Raw genomic sequence first — 27576 nt, 5'->3', positions numbered from 1 at the left:
CATTCCATGACAATATACTGACCCCTTTATCAGACTGGCGGATGATTATTAAATTTTCTGCCTGGAGTTTTTTTCACAGTATTCTGTTTGCTGTATTTTCTTTTTTTTTTGTTTAATTTTTGGAAACCTTTATTGCACATTAAAAGCATAACAAATACGGGCCTACAACCATCCGGCCGGCCACGACACATGGTAAAGCAAATTAGCAAGCAATACGGTAACTCGATAGTGTCTGCATACAAAATAGCAATCAGGCTAAGGTACACTGGGTATCTATACACTACAGAGAAACAGGAGGAATGAAGGTTAATTTTAAATTTTAAGGTGTCCAAGAGATAATCAATAGGAAGGATCAGCGTTCCAACAATCCACCAATGACCTAAGAGGGCAACGTTAATCAGAAGAAATCTAAGCAACAGAAAACGTAATCAGACTAGCGGCATGAAAGAATACGACAGGATAGTGAGATCAAACATGTTGCATGCCAGTCGCCGCCCCCCTCGCACCAGACCTCCCAACTGACCCAAGAATGAAACAGAAAAGAGAAAGAAAACCAAAAGTAGAGAAAAAGAAGGCCCATAGAAACTGAAACGAACAAAAGAAAAAGCCCCACCCCCTACCCCCACCCTACACGCATGCAGAGGCTACGGCCTACCCCCCCCCCCTAGCAGTGTGTCTGTCGCCCCAAAAGAGTGCCCGAAATACAGAGAAAGAAAAGGGGGAAAAAAGAGAGATATCACATAAGAACGGAGGAGGGCCATATACAAATACTCAAAACAATCAGCTTGTGAATCCTCGGCCGCCCAACCCCGGATCCCCGAACCATAGAAAACCAATATTCAACTCCACAGTCTATTCCCTGCAGCCCCGAAAGTACACTCTACCGCAGTTAAGGATAGGAAGAGCATCCTCAGCCCTGGCCCCTGCGATCTGGGGCACCGACGTAGTCCAGTTGCACAGTAGCCATCTTAAAAGGGAGAGGCAAGCGGAGCGATCCTAGCAGGGTATGACGCCGCCCAGCAGAGCCTGTCCACACCAAAGTCATGCGAGCAACAATGATAGAAAGGGGGACATCCTACTGTTTCAGTCCACTCAAGTCTGCCTGCCAAAGCAATGACTTCCGCTTCAGGAGAAAGTTGCGAGTGTCGCCGGTGGGACACAAAGGGATAGCCAAACATGGCGTCCAGGGACAGCTCTCCGGGCAATGTTCAAATCCCCCGTCACCAGGCCGCTGCTCCGCCATGGCAATCAATGCCAAAACGCCATCAGGCTCTCGCATCCTCAATTCCATTAAGCACATCTGGGTAGGCACTCCACTGTGATCGGAGATAGGATGTGGCACAGCGCCCTGCAGTCGAGCGCCACCACTTCTCATCGGGGGCACATAGGGAGAAATAGCATCCAGGCGATTTCTTAAGTCCCGGGCATTATCTTGTAGAGCAGATCTCAAAGTGCTCAATGCGCGCAGGATGTCGCCGACCTTCAACGGTGCCACAAAAGTGAATGGGGCAGTGGGTCTCTGCACGCGGGGCTCGCAAGAGTGTTGTAACCCTCGAGGATGGGTGCCACTATCTCTCCAACATATTTGGGCACCCAGTCCGGGTCTCGCAGGAGAAGCACTAGCGGGGAGCACAGAAGCAGCACGATCCATACTGGCACCATGCACGGCGCCGGTGCAGTATAAACAAGCGGACCTCTCACTGTCAGCAGCCCTGGGAGGCGCAGGAGCAGAGAGCACAACCAATATTATGGCTTCCATCGTTTCCCCGGCGGAGACAAGCGAGCCAGCAGCGCCGTACACGGACCAGGGCGTAGATACAATGTTGCACTGCCAGCCTCAATAGTTCCCAAGCGCGAGGATAATCAAGGCTGAGCGGAGCCCCGCAGCGGTAATCACAGCGCAGTGACTGTTCCCCGCCGGTCGCCTCCTCTCCGCTTCAGAGTCCGAGGAGATTACAAACATGGCCGGCCATCTCAAGGACAAAGACCCGTTCAGCTGCAGCCGGCGCCGGAAAGAAGAGAAGGGCTCCCCGGCACTTTCACAGCAGGGAGCGTTCAAGGAAGCACACCGCTGGATGCAGGATCGTCTCCCGGTCCCGAAGATTTAATGCAAAAGCAGGATTAGCAACAGGAGAAGTCGCGGACCGGGAGAAAAGCGAAAGGATCGGCGGAGCCAAGGGATCAGGCAGCCATCATGGATGTAGGCTAGGCTCCTCCTACCTGTTTGCTGTATTTTCTCGTTTAATGAGTCACTTTGGAGTAGAGTGTTTTAACTCCATTGTGACTGTCATTGAAGAGATCCAGGTTATCTCTAAACATAATTGGGCAAAAGGTGGATGTTGGCTTAAATGGAGTATGCACTGGTGTTCTTATCTCAGGTTCATCGTAATCTGATATTTGCAGATGTTACACTTTCGGCATGCAGTTCTTCTAAATCCCTTAGTAAATCCATATCTTGTGTTAAAGTATCTGTGTCGTCCGTTACTGAAGTTTCTATATTGGTGGATTTTTGTTTAGAAGTCCCTTGTAAAAGATGATATTTGCGCAGCTTTAAATTTACACACAAATTTATATACATCAATTCTCGTATCTGCATAGTCAATGTTTGTCTGTGTACTAAAGGACAGTCCCAAAGATAATGTTGTAATTTCTTCTTCGCTCAGTGATACTTTAGTTAGGTTGATTATTGTGTTAGAATTAGTGCTGTTAGCCTCTATCTGCGTCGCCATCTTTTGTTTGTTTTTTGTTGTTCGATTTGGCGTTTGATGGCGCAGCGGCGCCTTGCTCTACATTTTTGATTCCGGTCTTCGGTAGGTTTGCATTTTGCTTACTTGATCTATAAAAATATGCATACATAGTATGTTCAACCACCATAAAAACAAAGCCTCATTAAAGGGTTAGAAAGCGGCTTACCTTATTTATTTATTTTTAAAGTTTTATATAGCGCGAACAAGATCTTTGCAGATATCAGAGCGCTTTACAGAAACAGTAGGTAGGATAAACAAGACTCTTAAATCAATATGAGATTCCGAAGACAGTGAGTTGCAAAAATAGGGTATCAATCATACAAGAGTATACAGAGTAATAACAATCAAGAAACAATAATATGGAAGCAGTACAATGTCTAAACGGATCAGATTATAGCACCCCAGAGGGTGAGTAAACACAATGTTGAAAGCAAAGCATTAGTCAGTAGTGGGGGCGTTGCAGGTTATTGAGGCCGATAATGTGGGAGCCAAATACTGTCATTGTTCCAGTATCAATAGTGTTTAGGTGCATTTAGCCATAAGGATGGCCTTCACCTCTGTCTTGAAGAGTATAGTGGTCGGGATAAGCCTGGTTTCTGGCGGGAGTGCATTCCAGATCCTAGGTGCCATTCCAGAGAAGGAGCGTTTGTATGTTTTTTCCTTTCGGAATCTCCGTGGTTTCAGGAGGAGAGTGTTTGTGCTTCTGTTGGATCTTGAGCCTCCTGATATGGTCAGCTTATGAGAGAGGTAGTTGGGTGCCTTGTGGTGTACGGCCGAGTGTGTCATACAGGCAATTTTCAACTGAATTCTGGCTTCAATAGGCAGCCAGTTCAGGGCTTTTAAGTCAGGGGATATATGCGAGTGTTTTCTTGAGCCAGTGATGAGTCTCGCGGCCGCGTTCAGGGAGGCTCTTAGGGGAGCCGTTGTTGTCAGGGGGAGCCCGCTGAGAGCCACGATTCCGTAGTCTATGCGAGGAATGACTAAGGCTTGTACCACAGTTTGGAAGTCCTTGGGTGGTAGGAAGGGTTTGAGTTTTCTCAACGTGTTGATTTGGAAGTTGGCTCCTTTAGTTGCTATGCTAATATGCTGCTGCATGTCGAGATTGCAGTCCAGTGTGATGCCAAGGGATTTCGCTGAGTCCATGATGGTGGGTTGGACATTGAGTGCGGTTAGATGATTGAGCCAGGTTTGGGTGATGGCCTTTTTCGCAGGAGGAGAGATCAGAAGGAACTCAGTTTTCAGAGCATTTAGTTTGAGGTGATTGTCGGCCAGCCAAGCTTGGGTGTTTCTTAGTGTGGCATTCAACAGTTTGATGTCTTCAGGGGATTGAAGCTTGAGGTAGAGCTGAGTGTCATCGGCGTACATATGGAAATGTACCTTAGAAGATTGAAGCAAGGTGGTGAGTGGTTCCATGACGAGGTTGAACAATGTGGGGTATAGGGAGGAACCTTGCGGGACGCCCAGTGTTACTGGCACAGGCGAGGACAGTGCGTTGTTGATCTTGAACCTCTGAGAACGGTTGTGCAGAAAGGACGTGAACCATTTGAGAACCGTCCCGGATATGCCCATTCTGGTATTTAGGAGCTCCAGTAGATTCTCGTGTTTGACCGTATCAAATGCTGAAGAAAGGTCAAGAAGGATGAGGAGGCAAGACTCATTGTGATCAAGGATTTGGAGGGCATCATCTATTATGTGTGTCATGGCCGTTTCCGTGCTATGCTTTGCTCTGAATCCGGATTGGTGAGAGTTGAGGAGGTCAAACTGCTCAATGTGTTTTGTCAGTTGGAGTTGCACGCATTTTTCTAACAGTTTTGCTAGAGTGGTGATATTGGTGATAGGACGATAGTTGTTTAGGTCGGCCGGGTCAGCTGTGGGTTTCTTGAGTATAGGCGTGACTTGCCCAATCTTGAGGGAGTCTGGGATGAGCCCTTGTTGCAGGGACCAGTTGATGATTTTAGTCCAGAGTGGGAGGAACGGGGGTGAGGACTTTAACAGCATTGGCAGGTAGGGGGTCTGTGTGATGATTGGCGGGTTTCAAGGTGACCAGCAGCTTGTGAATTGATTCTTCGGAATAGGTGTCGAAGGATGTCCATGAAGCGTTGTTTTTAGCATGAGTGTTAGTTATGCATATGGAGCCGGCGAATCGACGTGCATCCTTGATGAGATCGCTTCTTATAGTGTCGTTCTTTTGCTTGAAGAAAGCAGAGAAGTCTTCGCAACTTGGGATAGCCTTTGTCAAGTTGTTGGGTTGTGGAGGTTGCATTTTGGTTTGGGTTTTGACTAACTCGAACAGTTTTTTTGGTCGGTTTTTAGCTTGATCCAGCTGTTGGCTAAAGAATATTGATTTTGAGCGTTTGATTTTTCTGAAGTAAGCGTTTCTCTTACTCTTAAGCGTTCTAAGGTTCAGTGCTGAGGGGTCCGATCTCCACGCGCGCCCAGCTAAGCGCATCACACGTCTGTCTTCATTGAGTCTGCCAGCGTACCATGGGTTCGAGTTCTTGGTGAAGACTCTCTTCAATTGCAAGGGTGCGGCTTCATTGATTATTGTAGACATGGAGTCTAGGTAGAGGTTGGTCAATGACTGCACATCAGAGACGTCCGTCGGGGGAAGAAGGAGACTGCCTGTGTGGGCAGGCAAGGACTTTGGGTTAATGTTCTTCAGGTCCCTCTTCCAAATCTTGGTTTTGGCAGGTTGCGCCGGGTTAAGTTTGACTTTTTCGTTGATGAAGAAGGTGATGATGTGGTGGTCTGACCAGTCACAAGGTTCGATTGCGACTAGTTGGGTAGAGTCTTCTTTGGCGATGATAAGGTCAATGATAGAGCCTTTTTCATGTGTCGGACCATTGCAGATTTGGGTGAGGTCAAGCGCGTCGAGGAACGTCTTAAGGCTCTTCACCACAGTGTCTTTCTGGTAATTCCAGTGGAGGTTGAAGTCTCCCAGGTAAATTTGATTGAGCTGTCTACCAGCGTTGGTGGATATCGTGTCCATTAGTTGTTGGGAGAAGATGAAGTTGTCATCGGGTGGGTGGTAAATAACATGAAGGGAGCACACAGGTTTGCCCTCACTAGTAATCTCAAGGCAGATGAGTTTGCAGGAGGAGAGGGAGGGGGAGGGGCCTTCAGTGACAGCTAGGTTGCTCCTGTAGATGCATGCGATTCCCCCGCCCGTCTTGCCATTCCTGTCGAGTCTAATAATGCGATAGTTGGGGGGGACTAGTATGTCCATTATAGGTGTGGATGTTTCAGTTAACCACGTTTCAGTCAGAATGGCTAGATCAATGCCCCTTGTTAAGATGAGCTCCGCGATGCCAGAGGAGTGTCTCCGGGCCGATCTGCAGTTGAGCAGGATACACTTTAGTCTAGGGGTGAGGAGGGTGGGAGAATGTTCTAAGGAGAGGGGGATATTTTTGAGATTACAGGGGACAGAACTTCTGTTGCTCAGTGTGTGTGGCCTGAGGGGATTTGTGCGAATCGTGGGTATGGGGAGGTGTGTTGTGGGTGAGCGTTTTGTGGGACCTGGGCCATAAGAGCAGAGGAGATTGTGTAAGTCTCGGCCCGAAAGGGTATTTAGGGTGCGACGGGGACAGCCGGTGGCCTTGCGATCAGGGATAGAGGGCCAGCGCGGGGAGAGCAGGGTGGAACGGTTTGAGGGGCGAATGGAGTCCTAGTTGGGCGGGGAAGTGTAGGGTAGTGGGTGCCTGGGGTGTGTGAGAAGAAGTTCTTTGATGGTGTGGAGCTCTTCCTTGACTTGTAGGAGGGTGGAGATGATCATGTCCAGTGTTGGATTGGGGATGGAATTTGAAGTGAGAGCAGTGGGTGAGTGTTTGAGTCGGGTAATGGGGTGGGAACTGGATCGAATGTGACGGGATGTGCGAGCGATGGAGCAGGGCTCTGCGGTCCGAGTAGGTGGGGTAGCGTTCGAAGGATGAGCGAGTTTGTGAACAGGGGGCGGGGATGAGGACAGGGGGCGGTTGATAGCGTGAGTGATGGCGCTTGTGGTAGGCGGTGTGGGTGAGTTGAGGGATGAGTGTAGACTGGAGAGGGAAGGAGTGACAATACGGGGGTGAGGGCTACGAATGGGAGGGGATAAAGGATAAGGGGTTATGTTGAGGGAGGTGGTGTGTTCCGCGAGTCTGGCCGATGGGGTGGGGTAGTGGGGAGTAAGAGTGGGGGGGGGGGGAGAGGGTGAGGGTTGGTCATGTCGCGGGACGCGGGAGGTATGCTCAAGGTGGTGGAGGTGGGTTCTGCGCGACTTGTGTGAGGAGTGGGGTGGGGAGTAAGGAGGGTGGGGGTATTGGTGATGTGTGAAGGGGGATGATAATCGCCAATGCATGAGGGGTGTGGGGAAGTGAGATCAGATGGGTGATCGATTACAGCAGCATCTGCGACGTTCGCAGAGGTTGTGTGGTGGGGGTGAGGAGGGTGGGGATAACGGGAGTGAGCAAAGGGGGGTGATCTTCGCTAGTGCATGGAGGAATTTGGGGGATATGAACGGGTGGTATGCAATGGGAAGTATGATCAGGAGGGTGACTGATTACCGCGGATTGGGGAGGGGAGAGCTGCGAGATGTTCCTCAGCTGTGATGGGGTGCGGCTGGTGTATATGGGGGAGAGGTCTATGTCTGTGATTGAGAGGTGTGGGGCAGCTACAATAGGTCGGTGGGTGATTAAGGTGCAGGGGGTAGAGGGGGAGAGATCTATGTCTGTGATTAAGGAGTGTGGGGTAGCTACAGAAGGTGGGTTGGTGATTAAGGTGCTGGGGGTAGCGGAGAGGTGCGTGTCGTTTTAGGGCTGAGCTATGTTAGCTGGGTTGTGATTGGAGGCTGTGCGGTTAGGGATGAGAGGACTGGGGGTGCTGTGAATGGGGGTCCGTGGATTGGAGAGGTGCTGTTTGAAGGTGGGGAACATGTTTTCTAGTAGTTCCAGGTTCCTGTCTGTGGATTGAATTAGGACAATCCCGTTATTGTAGATAGTGATGGTGGTTCTGCCTGGGAAGAGTTGAGATGGTGTGATGGAGTGTTGAGCCATGAGCGGATTTCCTGGTAGAGGAGACGGTGAGTAAGGTGCAGAACACTTTTCTCCATTGGACTCTTCGTGTGGTGTGGAAGATGATGTCAATATTCATGGATCCATTCACCGGTGAGAAATAGGTGTCGACAAAGGGGGTTTCAGGGTGGGTCCTAAGGAAGTTATGTTTAAAGCGCTTAGCGGCTTTTTTGTTGGGTAATGGTGGGTAGATGATTTTATATGTGTGTTTGCCGATGAGATCCATGTTGGGTAGAGGTAGGCGTAGGAGGGTGTACAATAATGATAACAGGAGCAAAAACAAGTGCAAACAACAAATTACATGCAACAATAGTGACAATGGTGAGCAGACTGAGTATATGAGGTAGCAGTCAGAATCAAAAATGACATTAGTGACATTAGTGAGCAATCAAAATATATGAGGTAGCAATCGGTACGCTGTAAGCTGCAAATGCAAATGGGTGCAGCTTACAAAAGGAAAAATATATATATATAAATATATAAAAATATGAGGTAGTAATCGGTGCAATACAAAAATAGAGGCAAACGGTAAGTTACATGGAAACAGAAGTGACACTAGTGAGCAGCCAACATAATCAAAATATAGGAGGTAGCAATTGGTGCAGTCCAGGGAAAAAAGTGAAATGGGTGCAACTTACAAAAAGAAAAAGATATATATATATAAATATATAAAAATATGAGGTAGTAATCGGTGCAATACAAAAATAGAAAGTGAAATGGGTGCAGCTTATAACAATTGTACAGTATACAAGTAGAAGTATAATACTAATGATATACTGGAACAAAATACAGGTGCAAACAGAGCTAAATGAGTCAAAAATGAGACTGGAGAGCAGCAAGAAATATATGAGCTAATGATCGGTGCGTTAAATACAAGTAGAAGTATAATACTGCACTAAAAGGCAGACATTCGCTAGTTGAGAATAGTCTAAAGAGGCCAGTTCTTAGAGTGGTCGAATAGTGAAAAAGACTAGTCCATGATGGCCGACAGAGAGAGAGAGAGACCAGTCTAAAATGGCCGCCAAATTGTAGTGATTACAGAGTATAGTTTCCCTTTCTACTCTGGGTGGGTCGAGTTAGTCCATCTTCCATGTTGCTTGAAGGGGAGGATAGAGTTCAGTTCTATGCTGCTAGATGGTGAGGAGAGAGGCTTATCTCTGTTTTGCTGATCCCTGACCGCGTTGGTATGTAGCCTCATGGTCATCTGGTGGGCAGGGGGGCGATTTATGGCTCCAGTTTATGGCCCCAGCCCTATTAGCCAATGGAGAGTGAAAAACCACCGCAAAGCCAACGAAAATACAAATCACGCAGATATCAGCTTAAGATTCCGGGCATAGAGTAAAAAACCGGCATGTGTGTTTAAAGTAGCATTTTTTCGTGCATAATTCCGTGCAGAGAGTGAGAAACCGGCATAAGTATTTAAGATGATAGATTTGCGTGCAGTTACCTTCCGAGTCTCCCCTGACGCTGCTCAAATAGTTTTGCGTGCAGTATGCAAAGAGTGAAAAATCGGCATGAGAATTTGGAATAAAAGCTTTGCTTGCAGTTACCTTCCGAGTCGCCACTGACGCTGCTGCTCAAATCAGGCACCTCCAGAGTTGCGCAGTGGTTGCCCAAAACACACAAGCAGACAAACAAGGCACACCTTAGTGGAAAAGATGGCGAAGTACTGCCTAGCCCACCGCTGCATCTGCATCTTGTGCGGATTCCAGGCAATAGAGCTGCGTGAAGGTATGAGTGATACTCCAGGTTGCAGAACGAAATATCTTCTCTAAAGTTACCCCTGCAAAGAGGGCCGCTGAGGTTGCAACTGCTCTGGTAGAGTGAGATATTTCAATTCAGCTTTATGAATGGGTTCAAATGGTCTTTTCATGAGTTGTGACAGAACCACATTTAAATTCCATTTGGGTGGAGGTGCTCGCACGGAACAGCTCCTTCCTGAATTGTTTTATAAGGCTTGAGGCATAAAGAGACATGCCACTGGAAGCTCATCTATAGCGAGAGATGAAAGCCAGATGCACCTTAACCGAAGAGAAGTCTAAACCTGATTTTGCCAAAGAGAGAAGCTATGGTAAAATCTGTTGCAGGGATATTTGAAATGGATGCAAGTCATTTAGTTGACACCAGACACAGAATCTCTTCCATTTAAGTTTGTATGCCTTGTCGGTGCTTTCCGCTCTATATTTTCAGAGATTATCTCTACACTCTTGAGAAATGCTCATGTCTTTAAACTCCAAGTATTCAGGAGCCAGGTGTGTAAATGCAGAGACTCCGGATTCAGATGGAGCACTTGACCGTTGTCCCTGGACAAAAGAGGAGGAAATGGCTGTAGACTAATAGGTCTCATTTCTGAGAGGTGAAGTTCGGGAAACCAATGTTGCCTGGGCCACCTGGGTGCCATGAGAATCTGGTGACATCCTTCCAGCTTCATTTTAGTCAGTACACTGGGAATCAATGGGATGGGTGGAAAAACGTAGGCATATATCCCTGACCATCGCATCGAAAGGGCATTGCCCGGAGACCTCAGGAGAGGGTACCTGCTGGCATAGGACCGGCATTTGGTGTTGATGTTCAAGGCAAACAGGTCTAGAGTTTGTTTCCCCCATAGAGCAAATACTCCATCCCACTGGAATGGAGTTCCCATTCGTGGCAATTGACTGTAGCTCTGATGAGAACACCAGCCAGCGTGTTGTGCAGACCTGAAACATGCTCGGCTTTGAGAGAGATCCCGTGCTCTGTTGTCCAGGACCACAGTTCCAGCGCTTCTAGAGAAAGCATGAGAGATTTTGTTCCTCCCAGTTTGTTTATGTAGAACATACTGGTCGTATTGACTGTATGGACCAGTCTGGAGGCGCCTGCTATCCTCGGCAGGAAAGCCTGTAAGGAGAGGAATATGGCTTTCAACTCCAGGCTGTTGATATGACTTTGTTTTTGAGAATTGGACCATTTGCCTTGAATTTGAAGGTCCTGCAAATGGCCTTCCTAACCATCCATGAAGGCATCCGTTGTCAGGATAAAATCTGGTACGGCTTGTAAGAAAGTCAACCCTTTTGAAAGGTTTGAGGTGTGGTACCACCATTTCATTTCTTTCTTCATGGCAGGAGTAACGCAAATGATTTATTCGAAAGACCCATATGTTTGAAGCCATGTTTTTGTAATTCTTCCTGGAGAGGTCTCATTTTGAGTCTGGCCAAGGGAACTAAGTTGATCGTTGAAGAACACATCCCTAGCAGCGACTTGTGTTTCCTTACTGAAATGGACTTTTTTCTTGATATGGCCATAGCCAAAAGACATAGTCCAGTTTGACGTTCTACCGACAAGAAAGCCTTTTTTTTTTTTTTACAGTTTTGAAAACCCTTTTATTTAAGGTAGAAAAAGAAGTACAAAAACAGACTTTGCTGCCTACATCCTTATGCAGGCCGGCAGTATGTATTAGCGAATACTTAAGGGTAGACTGTACTGGTGGGAAATTACACAGCAAGCCGCCTACAACCACAGCAGGCCGGCCGCATTAGGTGGGGTAATGCATTTGAGGGGTAACCAAGTATATGTTATAGTGTCGAGCAAGTCCTGTAAAGGAAAAAACGAGTGTTAACATTTCCATCAGCACAACTTATGCAGTGAGTGTATAGTTGAGATGATGATGCATCCTGCTCCTGTAGTGTAGTGGGTGGAGTCTCCTGGTGTCCCGTGGTATCCAGTAGCTGGTAGGTGTGGGCTGGGGTCACTTTGCGGCAGGGCGTGTTAGGGTGGGGCTGCACCTGTATCTGTGGTGTACTCCAGCAGGTACGTCTGTAGGGGCCCCCAGATATCTCTTGGGTGAGAGGAAGGGGGTTGGAGCTCAGCATAGGTATGAAGTTACTCCTGGCAATATATAAGGTCTTGAAGCCAGTCCTTAAATTTTGGCACCCTCCCCCTTCCCCACCGACATGCTATTCGTCTCTTTGCTAGGAGCAATGCAAGGGAAGTGTAGTGTCGCACTTTAGCAGCAAGGGGTGCAGTGTAGCCCAGCAGCACCATTAAGGGATCTCTTGGTATGTGTATTCCCGTCATATTTTCTAGTGCACTCAATATCTCCGACCAGAAGTGTTGGATGGACGGGCAGTCCCAGGCCACATGTTTAAAATCCGCTCCCTCCCCTCCACAGCGGTTGCAAAGATCATTATCTCAGAGCTGCAGACGATGTAGCCGCGCTGGGGTGTAGTAGAGATGGTGTACGTATTTATAGTGTATGATTCTGAATCTGCTGCTAGCAGATATCTCTCCTACCTCCTGCCCATAGCAGAATATCCACTGTTAGTCTGTGAGGGGGTGCCCCAGTTCCTCCTCCCACCCACTTCGGGCAGGGGGAGTATTCATACTCTGTTGGATTGGACCGCGCGGTACAGTAGTGAGAGCACATGTGCAGGGGCAGTTTGTTGTAAAAGTGCGTGCAGTGGGAACATAATGGGGGGCTCTAGCGGAAATTCAGATGGGATGGCTTTCACGTCCTGGCGCAGTCTTATATAGTAAAATCGCTCCAGGGTAGTGAGATTAGGGTTGCCAAAGAAATCTTCACTGGTGAGAAATTTGCCGCCTGCGTACTTGTCCCTATGCCTGTATCAGGCCTCCCGGGGAGGGGCAGAAGCGGAGAGTACAATAACGTGCATTGCGTGGCCATGCTTAAGTCGCGCCAGGCACTAGTGGTGCATTGTACGGTAGTAGAGGCAAGGCAGCGCAGGACAGCGGGGGTACTGAGGTAGGCAGTGCAGGGGACCGGGCCATGTAGCCATCTTCTATTGCTAGGTGGGACATGTAGGGGGGGGGGGGTTCATTCAGTATGCGGCAAAGTGGGCTTGTGCACAGCTAAAGTACAGTTCCATATCTGGTATTCCGAAACCTCCTGCGCAAAAAGGGCGTGAGAGTGTCCCATCGCAATCTGGCCTGTTTTCTTCCGACAAGAAAGCCTTGCATTGGATTGTGTCCAATCTGGCTCCCAGGAATGGTACCATTTGACTGGGAATGAAAGAGGACTTTGTGACTTTGACTGTCAACCCTAGTTTGCTGAACAGTCGTAAACAAGCATTGGTGGTTCTGGACGCTTGCTTTGCCGTAGAAGCCTTTAACAGGCAGTCGTCCAAGTATAGGAATACATGATGGCCTTGAGAATGTAGAGCTGCAGCCACATGTGCCAGGCACTTTGTAAATATCCTGGGTGCCGATTTGAGGCCAAAAGGGGGAACCTTGAATTGGTAGGGAGAAGCAGCTCCAGGGGAATTTAAGGAATTTTCTATGCTTCCGATGTGGAAATATGCATCTTCCAAGTCTAGGGAGGTCATGAAATCTCCAGCCCAAATAAAGTTGGAATTTTGGCTTCAAAGACAGGCGATAGAACGAAGGGGAACCTATGTTAAATGCTGGCACAAGATCAAATCAGCCGAAGAGGGGACTTTAAATAACCACCTCTGGGTAGAGTTGTCTCATACTGGAAAATTGACACCCAACAAATATCTCCAGGAATCCATTAAGATCTTAGGCCTGACAGACCTTTGGAATTGCTTAACAGCTTATTCGGTCTTTAAAAATATTGTTACAAAGACAACAAGACTAATATCAGCTATGGAGGACAAGAAAACATTACCAAAGAGAGCCCATTGTTGGGCTATGCTAAACAATTTTAACATCCTTAATCCACAACCCTAACTCAAGGCAGGAATTAAGCTGGCGACAAAGGCAAAAAAATTAACTTGCGATAGAGTCTGCTCAATCGCCCAGTTTTTGCCGCCCTGGGAAAGAAGAGGAGGAGACCGACCATGCTGCCTGTGGGCCTGCGGCACGGAAAACCTTATTCACATTATTTGAATTTGCAGCAAACTGAAGGAACTAAGTCGTACCCTACTAAAACCATCTTTTAACCGGCACGGAGTCAGGTCATGTAGACAGGCGGTAATGCTGTGCTTCAATCCAACTTTAGTACAGTTAAACTGCCGCCTCTCAACATTTTTAGATCTCACTATATTGAGATTGAAAAACGTAACATCATTGGCCGAGAACTCTGCTTCACAACACTGTTCATCAAGATAAATTCGAGAACATCTTCAACAGCACTATGATGCCAAAAACAGGCAAAATCTGTTTTGAAGCTTGGGACCATCTTAAACAATTAGCGCACTTAAAGATGAGCTAGATAATCTAGAGTGAAAGTTTGGTGAAAGATCTTGGCAGAGGGAGAACTTAAAAAGACAATTTTTACCAAACATTTTTTTAGACTGAGTATCAATTGTTGAGGAAATTACTTTTTAGGTTACAATCTGAATATTTTTATGTACAAAAACAAAGTGGAACTTTTATTATTGTGTAACTTTTGTACCAACACAATCTGTTTGATTTTAATGACTATGTATGCAATGGTTTTAATTAATCAAGTATAATAAACTTCCCTTACTCTTGTTGAGATGTAAGATCTCGGTCAAAGTGATCATCCTTAAAGTTTTCCTTAGGAATTTGTTTAACTTTCTGAGATCCAAAATTGGTCTCCATTCCCCTGACTTTTTCATAATCAAAAAGAAACGAGAGTAGAAACCTTGCCCTCTTTGCAGAGCTGGAACTTTCTCTATGGCTCCTTTTGTGAGCATAATCTATGTTTCTTTCTGCAATAAGTGAAGACGAGGGGGAGGGGTTCCCCTGGGTGGCATAGTTGGAGGTTTTTGTACGAACTCCAGTGTGTGACTGAAGGCTATTAAATCCAATACCCAACAGTCTGATGTTATACTCTTTGCTGGAGGAAACCGGATATCTTTGCACCCACCGGAGGGGAAAGTGAGGGGGAAGCTGGTACCCTGGTAAAATCAAAGTTTTCTTCCATTGTCAATGCCTTGGGTCGATGTTCTCTTAAGTCCCCTTGGCGAGAGAAACCAGCCGTAGTCGGTTGACGGTAAGCAGCAGGTTCATAGGATTGCCTATATTGTGTCTGGTAGTGCTAGTATTGCTGCGCTCTTTGGTAGTTTCCTCTAAGGGAAAAAAACCACGTCCTTTTGCCTCTCTGAACCGTATCTCGCTGTATTGGAGTGAACCTAAGGATTGAGCAGCATCTGTGCCCTTTTTGATGGATCTAAGCACTTCATCTATATGTTTGGGGAATAAGGTGTCCACATCAAATGCCATATCCAGAACTTTTGACTGGACATCAAGTTTAAAAGTGGTTGCCTTTAACCACCCCTGGCGCCTTAATACAGCCGCCCCTGCCAGTTGGCGGTACCCCATGTTGGCTATATCCATAGTGCATTCAATTGTTTCCGAGGCTGCCCGTTCTCCTATGAGGATCTTTCTGGCTTCGTGCTTTCTGTCCTCAGGAAGAAGTCTGTCATAGTGTCCGATAAAAGCCAAGGCGTTCGCTGTCTAAAACAGCTATAATGGAGAAACGCTTTTCCATAATCTCATGCTTACGCCCTTCTTTGTCCTGAGGAGTGAAGATCGGGTGGCGGGGTTCTGAGATTACCTTTATGTTGCCTGTGAAATAACAGAATCCAGGTTTGGATTGCCATTCAGAGGAATTTTCCGGAGCTCTGTACTTTTTCTCTATGCGAGAGAGCGCAAGTAGTATTGTTGCGGGGGGTCATTATTATCTTTTCACCAACTTGCCAAATGTAGTCAATAATTGGATTTGTGCGCAATGGCTTTCTAGCTTCCTCTTAAAAGTCATACAGGAAGCAGTGTGTATGTTTGATTTTCATGAGGAGATGGAATCTATAAGAAGCCCTCTCCGTCAAGTTGTGGAAACCCCCTATGTCTTCTGGCGGGGAATCCGCGCGATGGTGTAGGAGTAGGGATAATATAGTCCTCCCAGGGATCAGCAGCTGGAACTGGAATTTCGCCTTCTCGCTCTTCGTCCGAAGAGGAAGGGTCGACCGGATCAGCCTCTCGTGGTACTGTAGATGTTGCTGGTGAACTGGGTTTTTCATAGATTTGCGTTTGCACCGGTAGTTCATCTGGAGCATCTTGAGATGGGAATCTTTGCTTGTAACCTGCTAGCATAGCTTGAAGATCTTGAATTAAAGTTGGCGGCAGATGAGCCATCTTTCTAGGGCGATGTTCTTGATATTCCATGTGTTGATAATGATGCGGAGGTTCCAGATATGGCTGGGAGTATTGCTGGTCCTCAGTCATCGTAAAAATTCTGGTACTTCACGTGCAGCTCCGACAGACTGTGTGCTGTTCTGTACATAGCATCATCTTCCTCTTCATCCTCATCAGACTCCTGTAGGTCCAAAAGGTGCAATGGAGGTAAAGGAGAGATTTAACTAACTTGACATTTCAGGATGAAAATATTTCGTAGTCACCCTAATTGTAGTAAATGGGCATCTGTTTACAGCCGCTGAAAATCCTGTCAGACTGTCACCGTCGATGGTCTCGTCGCCAGCGACAAAAGTGAGGTTAACTGTGTGGACATTGACAGTGTCTTCGACAGCTTCAATGAAATTCTCATTGACAGCAAAGACGGCGTTGACGATACCTTCGATTGTATGGGTCTGGAGATGGCCATGATCGTCGTGTTTGATGTCAACGGGGCCAACAACGTAATAGTGTAACTTGCGGTTGTTGACGGTGTTGTCGTCAATGGGAATTTTTCAATCCTCTCTTCCCAGCATCAGATGAGGCCCTGTGTTGCTTCTTTTCTTTCCTCAAAGGGGTAGAGGAAACAGAAGATGAAGGCTCAGATGAGACTTTAGATTGTTTCTCCTTTCTTGAGCACTTGCCTTCTGGAGAGGGTTTAAGGTGTTTCCAGCCCTCTCCAGAGCCTTTCTCCTCGGACCTTGCTCTTTTATGAGGTCTAGGTGAACAATATCAGCATAATCAGCATAGTCTCCCCTGTCCCTAGTGCTCATCCTCTGTGAGCTAAGCTTAAGAGATGTTGGTGGGATTGTCAGCGCGGGGACGCACTGTTCTCTGTGCAACCAGGCGCTTAACAAATGTCATTAACTAACTAACTAACTAAACAATCACTGTCTTCCTCCAATGACTTGCAGTGCTTAGTGGACTGCAACCACAGAAGCAACTTCCCCTCTCTGTCTCTTAAGATCTTAAAAGCAAAAGTGCAACAGATTTTACATTGTTTTACTTCATGGGCTGAATGGAGGCAGTAAATGCAGTCCTTGTGAGGATCATCAACATGAACCCTTTTCTTGCCCAGGTCTTGCAGGGCCTAAAGAGTCCTTTCTTATCAGACATGATGAGTAGAAAGATTTAAAGAAAAAAAACCTGAAAGTTTAGAAGACTAAGTAGAACTCAGGGAGACTCCCTGATAGGCTGCATTCAACATTTGGGCCTTTAAAAAAAAAAAAAAAAAAAAAAAAAAAAGGACAGATAGGCTATATGAGCTTGGCTCAGGGCCATTAGAGCCTATGGCATTATTTGTATACTGCATGATTATACCGTGGGACTCCCATCTCAACGACGGGGAATGATTCAGGCATGTGAATCTAGGAAAGATAGCCCAATACTGGATAATCCCTTCTCTATATTGTCCAAGCGCCTCCCCTCCTTGTCTAGTGGTGCAGAGGGATTTTTGGAGCGCCTTTGTGCTGCTTGAATAATAAAAGACAGGCTTGGGATGACTGATGAGGCAAGCAGGGAATCATCAATGGCCTATTTCTTGTCAAGGCGAGGGGGTAGTGGTGCTACCATAGCCTGATTTTAAACTATTTTTATCCTCTCATCCCAGATATAATCTATAATGGGAATGGATCTTACAGACGTACAGGGTTGCTCATTAAAATCGTGACAAAAACAGTCTGGCTGCTTGACAGAAGTTGGCAGATGAAATTGTGCTGCAGCTCGGCCCATCAGATTATGACCCCCCCCCCCCGATGTCCTCTTGGGGGGGGTGTCTCTGCAGGATGAGGTGGCGTAGGGGATGGAATTAGAACCATGTAATCTAGTTAGTCTAGTGGTTAAGGATCAGGGATCCCTCTTTCTCTTTCATTGTTAGAGGCAGAGTGTTCCTCACCTGGAGGTGGTGAGATATTGGAAGCCGGTGTTATCCTGGATGTAACTGGTGGATGGACGTTTCTTGGTGTAGTAGGAGAAACAGGCCCAGGTGGAACTGTGTACTGTTCCTGTGGAGGACCTGGAAATCTCCTGTTGTAATCCTGCAGCATAGATTGCAGATCTTGCACTAGAGACGCCGGCATGTGCATTTAGTCATGTCTAAGCTGTGATTGCGGGTTATATTTGTAAGGTGCATAATAGGACGGATAGTATTGCTCTTCATAGTCGTCAGAGTTTTGCTTCTGGCATTTCCCCTGGAGCTCTGAAAGACTGTGTGCATCCCTAAATGGCCCATCATCCGACTCTTCCACATCCAGTATATGGCTAGGAAGTAAAGATGAGGTCACTTCAGGTCTTAATGCAGTCTTGGTTATATTGGTCATTTTTATTTTCTTAGACGGTCCAGTCGATGACGTAAAAGTGAGCTGGGGCGTTGCCAGTGAGAAATCCCATGTCGACGAAACCATTATTGACTGTGCTTTCGTCAAGGATGTGGCAGTTGTCTGTATCACTGTCAACTGTGTTGACGATGCTGAGGATAGTGCCGCAGTCGACGGCTTGATTGCAGATGGTGTTCCTGACGACGATGTGATAGTCGATGGAGACTGGCTCGTCGACGGAGACTTTTTCGTTGTTAGACCACCCAAGGGCAATTCTGACGTTGACGGTGATTTAGGGGAGATCACCTTGGTTGCCGAGATGGGAACATTAATCGCTGCCATAGTCGAAGTCCTTGACAACTATGGTTTTGACAATGATGGTTTCATCAACGAGACTGTGGTGACTGTCGATGATACCGGCGTCAATGGCGTGCTAAGAGGATTTATATTCCTTGACAGTTCTGAGGAGGGACGATGTTTTCGCTCTGATTTATTTGCAGACGGAGTAGAAGATTGGGTGGAGGCCGCCCTTGTAACGATTAGCTCAAGTTTCTAATTTCTTAGGGGGCCTTTATGGTGTGGTCTTCAAGGCCTTTTTACTCCCCTCAGAAGCCCCATGGTCAGAGGATCTTGATATTTTGTGGGATCTGTCAAAAGAATCGCTGTCCCCCTCAGATGAGCTTGGATTTTGAGATTTGGACTTCTGTAGTAACAGAAGTAGCCTTCTCTCTCTGTCTCTAAATGTCTTAGAAGAACAAGTACAGCAATTCGTGCATTCCTTTACTTGATTTTGAGGGTAGAGGAAATAGTCTTTCTGTGGGTCATACACATGCAAACTCACTTTCCCACAGGATTTGCAGGATCTGAAGTTGCCTTTTTTTAATTTATTTTTTTAAGAGTCTGACATTGTAGATGTACAAAAGTTAGAATGCAATAAGAAAAACTGAGCAGAGCGGAAGAATCATTCAAACGACATGCTGGAAATAATCTGTGTGACTCAGCCTCTGTTTGGCATGTTCTAGAGGGTGATGTCGCCCGATTGATTATAGTTCAGGTTTGGTCCTTTTTAAAACATTTTTTTTTAAAGGACAGACTATTATGTTGACTTTTCATTGTCATTAAATCCTATAGTACTATTACATACTGCATCCACTTAGACGATGGGGAATGATTAAAGCATGAGAATCTATGAATGATCCAATACAGGAGAACATCGGAGGCAAATGTTACTGATAATTTTGGACCTCTTTCAAGCGCTCCCTCTCCATTTGGGAGAGCCTGTAATTCCTTGGACAAAGCAAGATCTGTAAATCCACACAAGCAGCAGTAGGATAGATATTGCATCATTTATTAGGTTATGCAACACTAACTGCCCAAAACAATTATCTTTCCAACAAATTAAATTGAGGAGCTTCCCATCCCTAATTTCATATCTTAGTAAAGTAATGTTCCTGGAAAACCACTTGCTGTGGGTGGTAGGTATGTATGCATATTTGTGAGTGCAAATTGGTGATATTCAAAGCTACCCTGACAAATAACTTTAGACTGCCAACAGAAACTGACATTATCAACCACGTGACCCTATCTCTAGAATATCTCTTCAGCCCTAAATTCCCACCTTTTATGATGCCACAAAACTGAATACTTCACAGAAGTCTTTGAAATATGATTGTGAAGTCTAGTGACTGTGTAATGGCTAAAGATTGGACTTCAGAAACTCACAACACTATGATCATTATAACCTCTCTTGCTCAAGATCCCACATGGAACTGGAAACTTAGGACTATTGAAAAATATTTCTCTCTAGTCATTCCTCATACAATACATCTACCAATGGCTTGTGCTAGAAGCAGTAGGGTGACATGACTACATAAACAAGAAATGTAACATCTTGTGAAAAGGACAGAACCAATGACTACCTGAAGGGTTGCACACTACACATTAGTCTGCAAATTCCAACATGTATGACTGGGTCCATCAAACCTCGAATCCAAACCTATCTCTAATGGTCATGTCACCACACCTAACCAAACAATAAGATACAGAGTTGAAATATGTAACTTTTTAGAATGTTATTGGCTACTGGTCTGAAAACGAGTGGCAACATGTTTAAGAATCTTCAGAAACCGCCAACAAGCCAATCATTTGGATCGAGCCTTGGCAGCCATGAAGCACAGTACACGTAACATCAATACTCTGCAAGATAAAAGTAATTTCTCCCATTATCGATTATGTAACACACCCTCAAGCTAAACTTTACATCCAATATTACAATGAGCTCCATGCAGAGTGTGTGTGGGGTTGTGCTGTGTTGAAGGGTAAGGCTCCTCCATACCTTTTTTAAGTGCTAATGCAATACTTTGGTGTCAACCAATGTTATTGTGTATCCAACACATAGTACTGAAGGCGAAAAAAGGCAGCTAAAGATGCACACATCCTAGTTTCTTCAGTAGCATTCATTGTTAAGTCCCAAAGCCAACATTTAAGTTGAATGTAACAGTCTCAAATAAAATGCTACTGGACACGCAGGATACAGGCAACAAAAATTCCCTGCCTAGGCAGAGAGCAGTCCAAACATCCACATTTTGGGAAAGCTCAGGAAGGCAAATTTCCTGGGTGAAATCAAATTTATCTTTGGTCAATAGATTGAGTGGGCCCTTTGAACTATTGTGTCCCTTGTCAACTCTTCTGCCAACAAAGCTTGTAGTTCACAATTCCTGCTAGACGAGTAGATTATTGTAAGGAATGCAAAATGTTTGATATCCCTAAAATAAATTAATTTCTAATACTTGTGGAGCAATTCATTCAGTACAACATCCAAAGCCCAAAACAAACTGTAGTGTCCAGACATGGTAAAAGTGAATACCACTATAAAGTGCATCTGAACATCCTTCTTTAGCAATACAAGCTGTTGGGAAGAAAAACAGATCAGCAACGCGGAAGTCTATCTTTCTAACAGACATTATTGCAAGGCTGTCATACGGGAGAGGGGGGGGGGGGGGGGGCGAAAGAATGTATTCCAATTACGATAATGGCAAAACCATAGTTACTTATATACGTTCCCCTCAGTCTAAAGTATCAAAGAAGTTCACATACTTTTAAGTCATTATCTTTTTAACATCCCACACAAGCTTAGAGATTATGTGAAAGTGTGGAGGACCTAATGACAGGAGCTATGACAAGAGTTCTAGATCCAGAAAATGACAATGTAGCCGTGCCATAGGGTTAACAATGTCTGAAAAGCAGACCTAGCTGAACCAGTGTAGCGTCATCATGACCATCCTGCAACTGAACTCCTGTTGAATTTGCATTTCACCCTTAACATAGGTAAGAGACTAAACACATGCAGAACCTCTAACTTTGCTATTTCTGTGTCTATTCACCGTTCTATATAGATCAACTACTGATAAATATGCATCTTCAAATTTAAGAATCTATACACAATTGGTTCTGAGACGTTGATGTCATGCTTTTAAATCTTTGATTCACATTACATACTTTTAATGGACGCAATATACCATTATAGAAAATAAAATAACAGGAAACCCAAGATACGATTAGTGCATTAATGCGTACGAGGTACTTGCTTAGAGACTTGAGTCTACAGTTTAATTACAGTGCATACAAGATACATGCAGGTGCTATTAAATATGTGAAAATGCATGCCATTCGTGATGCAAGAGGTAAGAAACGTCATGTTTACAAGTGATGGCAATTTGATTGGCAATAAACGGATCCCCAGCAAAGTGCAAAATAGTGCAGAAAGTGTCCACACGGACTCCTACCATATACACAGTTACTCCATACTTATAGAAAGAAAAACAAAGCACAAAATAGAGAAAGACAAGATGAATAACTAGACGATCAAGGACAAGTAAATAGACTGTGGAAAGCAATAAAAAATGTGTGTATTTTATATTAACAAGGCAACACTATTCCACTTTCAGTTCCTATCATTTTAATTTCTCCCACTAGTGTTTATTTCTAGTGTTTGTAGTTTCATTTTGGGAATTTGGGTTACCTAAAGTTCAATCCCTGGGATATCTGGAGTTTGACTTCAAAAGCTGAGGTGGTTGTACTCGACTCCTAATTAGCATTTCAGTGCTACTAGTGTTCCATATTGCAGGTTTCACTTGTTGTAGTCTACCTTTGGAACAATACCATACTTGAAATGTCCGAATTCTACAATAATGGGGTAAGTACTATTTTAAATGCCATTTGAACATTCGGTCTGGTTTAAGACCCATGGCTACAAGGACTTCATATGCTGCAGCCTCAGAGTGAGGTCAAAGTTCCACTATGCCAGATCTATTCTGAAAAAACAGCATGGAAGTGGGTAGTTCCACAAAAACAAATCCAATAGTTTTAGAGTGCACCTAAAAATCTGTGACTGCAGTTTTAAAAAAGACCCTTTTAAAAGATGTGTATTGACAGCCATATCATGACCTGAACACAGTGAATGCTGCTTTATTTTAAAGCAACCAATGGACAACATCTGCGCCTGCTCTAAGATTCTGATCTAGTCAGGTTCTCAATGGGAGTTTTTTTTATCAATCTATTTATAAATCTATGAGTAAACTTGAGTGTTTAGAAATATGTGATGGTTCAACGAAATCCTTGCTGTAGACACAGGCCTCAAAGATAAGACATACTACTGAAGATCAAACCTGTATAATTTTTTCAATGTTGTGTGCAAACTACAAGGTGCAATGTTTCAAATCTTACCAGACAGTGAAGTAGATGGTGTGATGGAAGCCACAGGAATTGGAGGCATGGATGAGCTGGAAAACGAGACATAATTTCCACCACTTCCCAAGTTGCCACCACTGCTGCCTCCCGAAGCACCACTGCTGATGACAATGCCTCCGCTGTTGATGCTGTTGCTGCTACTACCGCTGCCACTAATGCTGCCACCAGCTCCAACCACTCCACCGCTACCACCTGAAACGCTGCCTACACTGGCACTCGTGATGGGAGGTGCTGCTGAGGTCACTGGTGAGGTCTTCTCTGGCACACTGGGTGAATTCTCCCATGCTTTCCTCGCGGACTCCATCTGATACAAGAAAAGTAAAGGTTGATTTGTGTTTCGCTTGTTGTACAGATCAAATTCATAAGAATGTCGAGTCCTGAAATTTCATAAAAACACAAACAAAAGGATTGGTACAGAAAAGAGGCCTCATGTTTTTAACTATGCTTTGAATTCACTCGCAAATGTGAGTGGGGCTTGAGAACATGCAGGTTGCTTTAGTTTAATCAATTTGCTTGCAAATTTCATGTCTGCACTTCAAAACTAGAATAGCATATACATATTCAGCACAATTCTGTGGGCAAAAGGAAGTGATCTGCTATTTGTATTGTATACATTGGACATACAGATTAAAACAAACTAAGACAAAGCAGGCACATATGCTAATCTAACCAATTTTATCTACCATAGTCAAATACTGAAGAGGCCACTAAATAACTAAAGCACTGCCTAGGCCAGATCGAAAGAACAAAGGTTAAATGAAAGATCTTCAGTCTCAACAGAAACTACAAATCAAGGGCAGCTGCAACAGGGAGAAATGTGTCTCCCACTTTGTCGTAGTACAGCAAAGAGACGTTACTTCACAGTCTTAATTATATCTATAAATCACCAATGAAGATTATTCAAAGATGGCCTAAACATCTTTACAATTCTAAATTGATCAGTCTTCTATTAAAGATATTTTGCTGTAGGCTTGGATGCAATGGGCACACAAACTTAGCGCACATTTCATGTGTTTCAAACACAAAATAATTTACTTTAGCACAGCGGTCCTTATATCAAAATGACAAAAAAAAGTAAACCATGGAAAAAACATACCTTTATTGCTCGTAGAGAGCTAGGCATGCACATCAAATTAAATCATTACTCCTTTAAAGTACAAAACAATTCCAAAACTTCTATGCCTCGCTCTAACTACTTGACATCAGCTAACATTTGCTAAACACTTCATCACCTCACTTGTGTAAAGCCACTATGGCAACCTGTGAGAAAGTGCCCTCTTTCTGCATGGTTGTCCCCACTTTTTGCTGAACTGCTGCTGTACTTTGATTGAGTGTGCCCTGGGCTCCTGCCAGTTATCACAGGCCTATGTTCTGTCCCTAAAGAACAAGTTACTTACCTTCGGTAACAATGTGTTCGTTAGAAACATTAGTTTGTGATAGATTCCTTACCTTAGAATAGATACCCCAGCAATACCAACCCCGGTGGTGGGTCTGCGAACTAAAATCACACCAGAAATTCCCGCATAACAGAACGGCCAAAGAAGCCCTCTCTCCGGACTTGACTGTCAAGGCAATAATGCTTTGTAAAAGTGTGCAGCGAAGCCCACGTGGCAGCCTGACGGATGTCTTGCAGGAAGACACCACGTCCCAATGCAGTAGTAGCTGCTGTCGCCCTGGTAGAATGGGTACGCAGCCCCACCGGAGGTTCCTTTTTAGCCATAGAATAACAGGCCTTGATACACAAGACGACCCAGCGGGAGATCGTCTTTTTGTGAACAGGCCGGTCTATATTCGCGCCAGCGTAGCCAACAAAGAGCTGGTCATTCACCCGGAATACTTGTGTGAGATTCAGGTAGGAGAGTGCACATTCTGGGTCCAGACGATGGAGCCTCTTTTCCTCTCTGGAAGGGTGCGGAGGCGGAAAGAAAGTGGGCAAGGTGATAGTCTGCCTGATGTGGAAAGCAGTGACAACCTTTGGCAAGAAGGAGGACGAGTGCGAAGCACAACCTTGTCCAGATGAACCGACAGAAAAAGAGGCTTACAAGAAAAAGCCTGTAGCTCACTCACTCTTCTGGCAGAGGTGATAGCCACCAGGAAGGCAGTTTTCAAAGTCAGAAGACGTAAAGGACAATTGTGAAGCGGCTCAAAGGGAGCGCACAAGAAGTTAAAACAAGATTAAAATCCCACTGAGGCATTATGAAGCGAACAAGAGGGAACATATGCGTAATGCCTTTTAAGAATCTCTGTACAATAGGGGACTTGAAAAGAGAAGGCTAATCTGTACGTCTCAGAAAGGCTGAAATGGCCGAAAGATAGCCCTTGATAGTGCCCAGAGCAGAGCTCTGCAGGGCCAGAGAAAGAAGGAACAAAAGGACATCAGAAAGAGGAACAGAAAGAGGAGCAACAGCCTTGGCTGTGCACCATGCCACAAATTTGTTCCACCTGCAGGCGTATACGGATTTAATAGAGGGACGCCTGGCTGCCAGAATGACATCACAGACTTCGGGAGGCAAGTCAAATGGAATCAACTGTTGCCGCTAAGTCTCCACGCATGTAGGTGGAGGCTGGACAGGTTCGAGCGGAGACCCGTCCCCTGCTGCTGCGACAGAAGATCCTCCCGCAGAGGCAGTCTGATTGGGGGATCCAGGCTCATACTGACTAGCTCGGGATACCAAACTCTTTAAGCCCAGTCCGGAGCCACAAGGATGACTTGGGCCCGGTCGTGCCTGATTTTCTTGAGCACTCTGGGTAGAAAAGGTATAGGCGGAAAGGCGACCGCAGCTCCTCTCGCGACGAAAAAGCGGTGCAGAGCGAGTGCCGCCTTGGAAATTTCAACACGCAGAACTGCAGACATTGTGCGTTCTCTTCTGTGGCGAACAGATCTAACCAAGGATCTCCCCACTGTTGAAACAGACCATGCACCGCCACCGAGTGAAGACGCCATTCGTGATCCATCAGGCACGGGCGGCTGAGTTTGTCCGCCCTGGCGGTCTAAGAACCCGCCAGGTTTCGAACCGTCAAGGAAATGCTGTGATGATCCAGCCATGTCCAGAGGCGCAGAGCCTCCGGACATAGGGGCCACGGCCCCACCCCGCCCCGTTTGCCGCAATACCACATGGCGGTGGTGTTGTCCATAAACACCTGCACCACCTTCCCCCTGACAGAGGGAAGGAATGCCTTCAGTGCCAGAAGGATCGCTCGAAGCTCCAGAAGGTTGATATGGAGCCGGGACTCCGCCGGAGACCAGAGGCCTCTGATCTCGCATGTGGCCACTGTAGGAGAGTAGGGTCTACAATCCTATGATCACCCCAGATTTTTGCTTTTTGCTTCACTGGTTTACAACTTCTCTGGCTGTGGGCCTGCTAATCAGACCCACAGCCTTGCTGTTTTCACACTAAATTGACACGTGTACCTTAGGTGCATTTACCAATTGGTACTGGGCCACCTTATCAGACCCTGTAACTCAGGGCATAGGTGTACCCAGGGCCTACCAGGGGCTGCAGCATGTATTATGCCACCCCAGGCTGGCCATCTAAATCTGACACAACTGGCTGCACGACAGCTGGGGCAAGGTGGTGTACTCACCCTTTGCTTTAGATATAGTATACCTATATCTAACTCTAAAATGGACACCCGCATTCCTATCAGTCACTCCTATGGCAGGCCTTGACAATCCTGAAGGCAGAGTGCTTGGAATTGTGTGAAATGGTGCTCTGGCATGAGCTGAGCCCGTTTGCAGCTTGCGGAACCAAGTCCTAATAGCTGTTCCATGATAACGCGTACCATATACTCCTAAGTGCATTATAATCCTCGCGGTTATATGCTAACTCTGGTATCGCTTTATCAAAACATGTCGAGTAAGGTGTCATACGAATTGGAATACTAACACCTCGCCAATTCTGGCGACGGGGTTAGCATTCCACCCTTCTAGAGGGACAAGACATGTATGTAACTGTGAACCCCGGTTAAAGTTAACTCAAGCCTCAGCATCACAAAATGGATGCTGCCACCACAGACACAAGTCTGACCTCCTGCTGCTGGGAGTCCTTCCAGCGAGGGAGGCTTGGACAAAGGGTTTCCTGTCAGGGGCAGTGCTAGCACCATCCCAGACAGGGTTTTGTGTATCCTGGGTAGGCAGGGCTTTAGAGGAAGGTGACTGCAAGTGGCACCTCGGTGCTCACCATGCATAGGCCGGCTAGAACCAGTTCCAGGGGCACACCAGCCCCTGACCTGGGGAAAGTCTGGCATGGGAGAGGGGTGTAACCACCCCCCTTCCTGGTCCCCACCCATGGGCAGGACCTAGTCGCGTGCCAGCCCCTTTTCCTAGTATAAAGATAGGAGCGGGCCCCCTTCCAAATTAGATCATCTTTGAATCCTGAAACTACTTTCTGCGAAAGGAACTCAAGACTTCTTCTCAAGATTTCTCCCTTGTGACTAAGGAGTAGTCACCCTGCACCCGCAGGGTGACTACTCCTTAGTCACAAGGGAGAGTTGCGGTTTGCTGCACGTCTTTCCTCCGGAATCCGACCGACCAGCACGACGAGACCCGGCTTCCCTGGCACCTCTGACCTCTACCTACATCGTCAGCTAAGCTGAGATCCGTGGGTGTGACGAGACCTCGAGGGACCG

At 45.9% G+C, this 27576-nt stretch overlaps 1 protein-coding gene across 3 annotated transcripts in view; it reads right to left on the bottom strand.

The window, feature by feature from the left end:
• PRRC2C (proline rich coiled-coil 2C) overlaps positions 1–27576 on the bottom strand; it is a 1200196-nt gene that overhangs the window by 401440 nt on the left and 771180 nt on the right. For all 3 annotated transcript variants that reach the window (XM_086955980.1, XM_086955997.1, XM_086955989.1), the window contains exon 24: positions 22924–23251. In XM_086955980.1, coding sequence (XP_086812106.1) covers positions 22924–23251 — 328 coding nt within the window. The remainder of the gene's footprint in view (positions 1–22923; positions 23252–27576) is intronic.

Source organism: Lissotriton vulgaris, chromosome 1_1 (assembly GCF_964263255.1).
Source record: "Lissotriton vulgaris chromosome 1_1, aLisVul1.2, whole genome shotgun sequence".
Lineage (NCBI taxonomy): Eukaryota > Metazoa > Chordata > Amphibia > Caudata > Salamandridae > Lissotriton > Lissotriton vulgaris.
Note: the sequence above shows the minus strand (reverse complement) of the source record. Positions and strands in the feature narration are given on the sequence as shown.